Source organism: Phoxinus phoxinus (genome assembly GCF_949152265.1).
Source record: "Phoxinus phoxinus genome assembly, chromosome: 8".
Taxonomy (NCBI): Eukaryota; Metazoa; Chordata; class Actinopteri; order Cypriniformes; family Leuciscidae; genus Phoxinus; species Phoxinus phoxinus.
Window position 1 is genome coordinate 37144681 of NC_136883.1, and position 7986 is coordinate 37152666.

Sequence of the window (7986 nt, forward strand, 5' to 3'; positions counted from 1 at the left end):
CTTTTACCCATAATGCATCTGTCACTTACCAACTGACTGAACATCCTCAACCATTAAAGATATGAAGATATATGATGTTCATTAGTATGTAGTTCTGAGTTATTATGTTTGCATGTGAACATGTTTAAACTCAACAGTGGGAATAACTCCTCCGTCCTGCATTACGGACACGCCGGCTCTCCCAATGACAAAACCATCCAGGATGGAGACATGTGGTGAGTTTATGAGTCTCTTCTCACACGCATGTCTTTATTACTTTAATAATCATGTTCTGTGTCAGTTGTCTTGCTGGTTTACAGTCGTGTAGCGATGAATATCTCTCTCTCCAGTAATATTCAGTCTCTTTATGAGCAGATGCACACTGACCCCTGGTGGACACGACTTACAAACACACTTTCACGTTCTGCAAGCACATCTTTGAGATATGATTTGAAAATCATGATGGTTGAATTATTTAAAGTAAATAAGATTATGTTTACGTCCGGCATTATCTACGTCTAAATCACACTTTACACAAATCTTTATTTTGAAAACTTGCATCAAAATTCTATATCCATAAACAAAAAAATGTATTAAAGTGATACGTAGATGTGCAGACCCATACGGAAATGTAATATATGTACACATAAGAAATATACATATATTTAATATATCCACATAAATAAAATATATATACCCATATATATAAACCTATTAGAAAATGGAACAATTGACATATAAAACCAGCCCATAAATTTTATGTATGTATAATAGTGTTTTTTATATATATGTCACATATATAAAATCAGTTTTCAAATAGAATTTGTGTAGTATTTGTTTTGTTTTTATGAGCTGGTCAAGAAGAGGAAAAATAATAATAAATAATACATTTTATTTATAAAAGATTCGAAAATGAGATAGAAATTGAAATTAAATGTGGATATGTAGACTTGAAATAAATAGTTAAATAGTAAATAGTTTGGCATATATAAATTAAACATATCGGTGACATATATGGTCAAAACATACAGTATTATATAAATAATAATCATATACATCATATTAATATATGTCAATATACTCATTTAATATGGCAAATTTATATATGTTAAAAACCTATATCAACATATATGTAGAGATATGTATATATGTGATAGGAATATATATATTTAGCATATATGACGGCGTCACTAGCGATATAGGGACATATATGTCATATATTACATTTCCGTTTATGGGGAATTTCAGTATTTAGTGAAATTCTGAAATTTTCTGTGTTATTTATTGCATTAATATCCTGTACATTAATCTAAAAGCTGATTAATGAATATAAAGATGACTCTGTGTCGTGACAGTCTGTTCGACATGGGCGGCGAGTATTACTGCTACTCCTCCGACATCACCTGCTCTTTCCCGGCCAACGGCAAGTTCAGCGCGGACCAGAGAGCCGTGTATGAAGCCGTGCTGAAGTCCTCCAGAGCCGTGCTGGACGCCATCAAACCTGGTACACACTCTCAGTCACACCACTACACACACCTGGAGCAAAACCAGGAGTCTTTCCTGACACTCACTGACTGAGCAAATCTATGACTATCAGCATAACGTCTGGTTTACACTAACAGTCAGAAGTTTGGGGTCAGTAAGATTTCTCTTATGTTTTTAAGAGAGTCTCTTCTGCTCATCAGCTGTGTTTGTTTGATCAAAAACACAGTAAAAAAGATATATTTTTAGAAATTAAACTAGCTGTTTTCTATGTGAATATACAGTAAAGTGTAATTTATTCCTGTGATCAAAGCTGAATTTTCAGCATCATTACTCCAGTCTTCAGTGTCACATGATCCTTCAGAAATCAGTGTAATATGATGATCTGATGCTCAAGAAACATTTATGATTATTATCAATGTTGAAAACATTCAAAATCTTCATATTTTTGTGCAAACCTTGATGCATTTTATTTTTCAAGATTCTTTGATGAATAGAAAGTTCAAAAGAACAGCATTTATTTGAAATAGAATCGTTCGTAACATAAATATCTTCATTAAAATATCTTTACAGTCACTTTTGATCAATGTAATGCTTTTTTGCAAAATTAAATTATGCATTTCTTAAAGGGTTAGTTCACCCAAAAATGAAAATAATGTCATTAATGACTCACCCTCATGTCGTTCTAAGCCCGTAAGACCTCCGTTCATCTTCGGAACACAGTTTAAGATATTTTAGATTTAGTCCGAGAGCTTTCTGTCCCTCCATTGAAACTGTATATACAGTATACTGTCCATGTCCATAAAGGTAATAAAGACATCATCACAGTAGTCCATGTGACATCAGTGGGTTAGTTAGAAGTTTTTGAAGCATCGAAAATACTTTTTGGTCCAAAAATAACACAAAATAAGACTTTATTCAGCATTGTATTCTCTCCCGGGTCTGTTGTGAATCTGCGTTCAGGACTCCGCAGTGACGCTGCTGACGTAAGACGCTGCTGACGTGTTATCTGGTGCGCCCGAGCTTCGTTTACAGTCTGAGGGAGACGCACGCTATATTCAAGCTATTCTACATTGTTTGCGTGGATATCATTTTTTTAATGGTGCGTAAATGTGCATGTCACGGATGAGACACTTTTACAGCGTGCGTTTCCCTCAGACTGTAAACGAAGCTCGGGCGCACCGGATAACACGTCATCAGCGTCTTACGCCATCAGCGTAACTGTGAAGGATTGACAACAGACCCGGGAGAGAATACAATGCTGAATAAAGTCTTATTTTGTGTTATTTTTGGACCAAAAAGTATTTTCGATGCTTCAAAAACTTCTAACTAACCCACTGATGTCACATGGACTACTGTGATGATGTCTTTATTACCTTTATGGACATGGACAGTATACTGTATATACAGCTTCAATGGAGGGACAGAATGCTCTCAGACTAAATCTAAAATATCTTAAACTGTGTTCCGAAGATGAACGGAGGTCTTACGGGCTTAGAACGACATGAGGGTGAGTCATTAATGACATTATTTTCATTTTTGGGTGAACTAACCCTTTAAGTTCCAAACTTAAGAATGCACTTCCTAAAAAGACAAAAAGACACTGTTTGGTTGGTTTCACCGCTGAGTCGGAGTGTAAAGTGACCTCTGACCTCGTGTGATGTGCCGGTCAGGTGTGAAGTGGACAGACATGCACCGTCTGGCGGACCGGGTTCACCTGGAGGAGCTGCTGAAGATGGGGATCCTGCGTGGGGCGGTGGAGGAGATGCTGAAGGTTCATCTGGGCTCCGTCTTCATGCCTCACGGTCTCGGCCACTTACTGGGCATCGACGTCCACGACGTGGGGGGATATCCAGAGGTCAGTTCTGATGCAACACATTCTGACACTTTTTTCCTCTTTTGATCCTGGTAAGCACTCATTAGCCGTGTTTCCATTACCGTTCAAATTGCGCAAATTGAAATTGCGCAAATTGAAAATACGCTCAATGGAAACAATCAATTTCGCAAAACACCCATTTATCGCAAAACAGTTTTCAGGCAATTCTAAAAAGAAATATTTTGCAAAACTGCAATGGAAACAGTTTTTGCGCATTTACAGTCACTTGACGTAGAGAACGCGGTGTGTTTGGATAGAAGACGAGACAGAGTTGTTTATTAAACTCATAAAAGTCAAAAGAATTACAGGAATACTGGATTGTAAACCTCAAAGAAACGCCACAATCAAGACCTCGACGCAGAACTGAGTGAGAAACTCCTCATATGAGCCGCTCTCAGTATAAGAGTCTTTCCTTGCCATTAATGCTTGATAACACACACACGTCTCCTTACATTAATAATAATAATAATGTCTGAATGATTATCGTGAGAGGAAAAAATTAAGTTTTAGTCGCATAACATCGGTTAATGGAAACGCCGTCATTTTGCTATGGTTTTTTATCGATATTTTGAAAAAATCACAAAAGGTTTGCGCAAATCTGTAATGGAAACGCGCCTAATGTCACAGTTGTAAACACAACGTCTTTTCTTCTTCCACGAGGGGTTTTGGCGTCACGGCATCAGACTCCGATGTTGAAAGACAAAATAAACGTATAAAGTTCATACACTACACAGTTATAGTGTATAGTGCATCATTTGGGACTAGGGATGGGTATCGTTAAGGTTTTAACGGTATTACTATTACCGATACTGCTTATTGATCCGGTACTTTAACGCTATTCTTATTGGTTCTTTTTGTTATATTAAATATTTTATTGATAATAAATTTGTTATTGAAATGTAACATAAATATCTATAGCAAAAGAAAAAGCAATGCTTTAACACAACAAATAAAACATGTTTGTTATGCAGAAGGGTGCAGGCTTTTGTGTTTTATCTACAGAAGACACAGGACACCAAACACAAAGTACAAACACGTGGACAACCAAAAAAAAGTATACAATAAAACAAATATACAAATGATATACCCAGTGCTTTAATTTCAGTAACGTCTACTCTAAAGATATTATGGTATTTACGCCCATTAAGACATAAACTAAATGAATAAAATGTTTAAGTGAATCTCCAAGACGGTAATTTTGACATATGTTTGTGTATATTTCATCGTTTAGATGCGCACACGAAGCCTAAAGTATACATTGCTTGTGTCGTTGCTGTGTTTTGGAGTGCGCCGCATTTGGAACCGCGTCTATTGCGATGATTTTGGTGCTTTTAATCGCTTTTTATTATCAAGTGCGTCCCGCAGTTTAGCAACAGTAGAGACTGCATTACAGCAATCACGAGCGTGCAGATTCTGACGTTACGTTTGGGTTTCAGGGAGAACTGACAGCGCACCGCTGTGTGTGAAGGGAAGGAAGATGTGCGTGGCTTTAGTTTTTATTGGTTTTACCTCAAATATCTTCTTTTTTATAATCATTCATATTATCAATACCGGGTTTTGGTACCCATCCCTATTTGGGACACAGCTATACGAATGTGCAGTGATGAGCGGCCTCCAGGACAGTGAATCACTGACGCGGACCAGCACCAGCGGTTATAAGTGTGTGTGTTAGTGTGTTTCTGATCAGTGTGTGTGTGTTTCTGATCAGTGTTTGTGTGTTTCTGATCAGTGTTTGTGTGTTTCTGATCAGTGTTTGTGTGTTTCTGATCAGTGTTTGTGTGTTTCTGATCAGTGTTTGTGTGTTTCTGATCAGTGTGTGTGTGTGTGTTGTTCAGGGCGTCGAGCGCGTGGACGAGCCGGGACTGAAGAGTCTCCGGATGGGTCGTGTGGTGCAGGAGCGGATGGTCCTCACGGTGGAGCCGGGAATATACTTCATCAATCACCTGCTGGATAAAGCGCTCGCCTCCCCGACTCAGTGCGGCTTCATCAACAGAGACGTCCTCGATCGCTTCCGCGGCTTCGGCGGGGTCAGAATTATTCATAACATATCATACATTCACATCAATTCATAACTAATCCCCAATTATGGTTTTTCGATGTTAACTTTCATGTAGTGTGTAATAGAGCAGTTTGTGAATGTAAAAACTTCTGCAAAGTTTATATACAAAGTCGTTTGAAACGAGTCGTCAGTAATTCCAGTCTCAAGTGTGTAACTAATTAGCATAATGCCAGCCTGTGGTGTTGATTGGCTGATTGGCGTCTCTTAGCTCCGCCCTCAAACACTGTAGTGTATCTGAGACTGGAAGAGTTGGGTTCGTGTTGTTCATGTGGAGAAGACGCTGTTTTCTGAGATTGATACGGTAAAACCCACGCCATCGTTACTGTTCGTATCACTGTGATCAAGAGCTGAGATTCAGATATGATAATGAGCGTTTGCTTTCTGACCAATCACAGCAGAGCAGCTCTCAGAGAGGCGGAGCTTAGAGAGACTGAATCTTTGACAGGGTCCCCGCGGATCCTTAAAAAGTATTAAAAGGTCTTAAATTCGATTTTTTTAAATTTGAGGCCTTAAAAAGTCTTAAAGTCTTATTTTTACTTATGAAAAGTCTTATTTTTACCTATGAAAGGTCTTAAATTTTAGATGACACTTGATTTTAATTTAATTATTTAATTTGACAGTGGTACTGTATTATTCTAATATAATTTAATTTGAATGTTAGAATTTGACATAAAAGGTGATGCATACCTCTAAGTACGTTTAGAAATAATTTCCATATTTAGGTGAAAATGCCCCTGGAAATCATTTTAAGGTGACAAATATTGCCCCTTAATAACATTTTTAATTTCAGTCACTACTGTAAACTGACCACTGCATAGAATATGTTAAATATTAATATCTTTGTGAGTCTGCTGTCAACAACAGGCCTAAACCAGCGCATGGTACCAGTACAAATTCAGTAAAATATCATCTAATTATTAACAACAAAACTTTGAAAATATCGAGATATATTTTTGTTAATATTGCAAACCCCTAATGTACGGTATTAATTTTGATTTCTTCAGGTCTTAAAAAGGTTTTAAAAAGCCTTAAATTTTACTTTAAAAAATGTGCAGATACCCTGTTTGATGGAAGCGTTTCAGAGACGGAGAGAAAAGAGCTGATGCTGAAATTACAGTATATGATGAGATGGGGGATATTAAAGTGTATATGACAGTATATGAGAAAATTAAATGTTCATGAATATTGCTGATCGTGTGTGTGTGTGTGTGTGTGTGTGTGTGTGTGTGTGTGTCTCAGGTGCGCATTGAGGATGATATCGCTGTGACGGCTGACGGTGTGGAGCTTCTGACCTGCGTTCCTCGAACCGTGGAGGAGATCGAGGCGTTCATGGCCGAGGAAACGTCCAAACCCTTCAGTCCCATCAGCAGCCAGAAATTCTGAGATTATGATTATGATGATGATGATTATAATAATGACACTCCTTTTCTTCAACATATCAGAATTTAAACTTTAAGTAAATGAGTATCTTTGATATTTCACTCTATAAAGGGAAACACAACATGTGACCGCTTCTGTATGACTTCACTTATGGAAATAAGTGTAAAAAATGAATTACCAGATCATTAATGCTTTCATGTAGCAGCCGTATAACATTTCCAGAGTTTGATTCTTAATAAAAGCAGATCTTTGTTTAGCCTGACTTAAACTTAACTCAATTCATTTGCATTTTATCCTGTACACTTTTTGCAAGTTTGTAAGAAAATGCAATGCTTATTTTTTAATAAACATCTGATTTTTCTAGCATCATTTAGAATCGTGTGCAACCTTTTTTTTTACTAATTCATAAAGTTCTGTCATGTTTAAATCCCATATGAGTTGTTTTTCTCGAAGTAAACGTGTTGGAATAGCAGTAAACACGGAAGAGATGATCCTGACACTCAATAATAAGATTGTATGAATGAAGCGCTGATACAGTTCAACGACACAATCACCATTTGATTTTAACCCTGAAGTGTTCATGCACGATTTGAGCTGAAGAAGTTAAATGTATGACATCATCATCATCAGATTTTACAGCTGATTTGAATAATAATGAAGTGTAATCTTAGCACAGGTGTGGAGATTGTCTTTCCTCATTCCAGTCGACTCCAGCTGAACTTGTTTCCACACCTGTAAAACAATAGTGTGAGGCTGTCACTAAGATTGCCGTTGAGTCACATGACTTCTCTTTAATGAGCTTTACAGTAAATCAGCAGAATAAAGCGAGTTAAGTCAAGTCAAGTCAAGAATATTTGTATAGCGCTTTTCACAATACAGATTGTATCAAAGCAGCTTCACAGTATTAAATTAAAATAATAATTTTTAATAAATTAAAATAATAATAAAACGTCCATGTTTGGTAATGCTAATCAATAGTATTATTCATTGATTAAATATATCAATATAATGATATATTCAATAATATATTTATATAATATAAATATATCATTGAAGAGCAGAATCAAAACTGAACTGCTGGAAACAAACTAAAGACACAAAACACTAAATGATGAAGTGTGTACAATGAGACATAAAGTTACACTGAGCAAAAGGACTAACTCTCATTTGAGGATTATTAGTAGACTGGTAGGGTTAGGTTTAGAATAAG

General features: G+C 36.6%; 1 protein-coding gene across 1 annotated transcript in view; it reads left to right on the top strand.

The window, feature by feature from the left end:
• pepd (peptidase D) overlaps nt 1–7145 on the top strand; it is a 93094-nt gene extending 85949 nt beyond the window's left edge. Inside the window, exons 11-15 of the mRNA XM_079620185.1 lie at nt 138–215; nt 1335–1483; nt 3135–3319; nt 5173–5364; nt 6636–7145. Coding sequence (XP_079476311.1) covers nt 138–215; nt 1335–1483; nt 3135–3319; nt 5173–5364; nt 6636–6779 — 748 coding nt within the window. The 3' untranslated portion in view covers nt 6780–7145. The remainder of the gene's footprint in view (nt 1–137; nt 216–1334; nt 1484–3134; nt 3320–5172; nt 5365–6635) is intronic.
• Nucleotides 7146–7986: the final 841 nt, after the last annotated feature.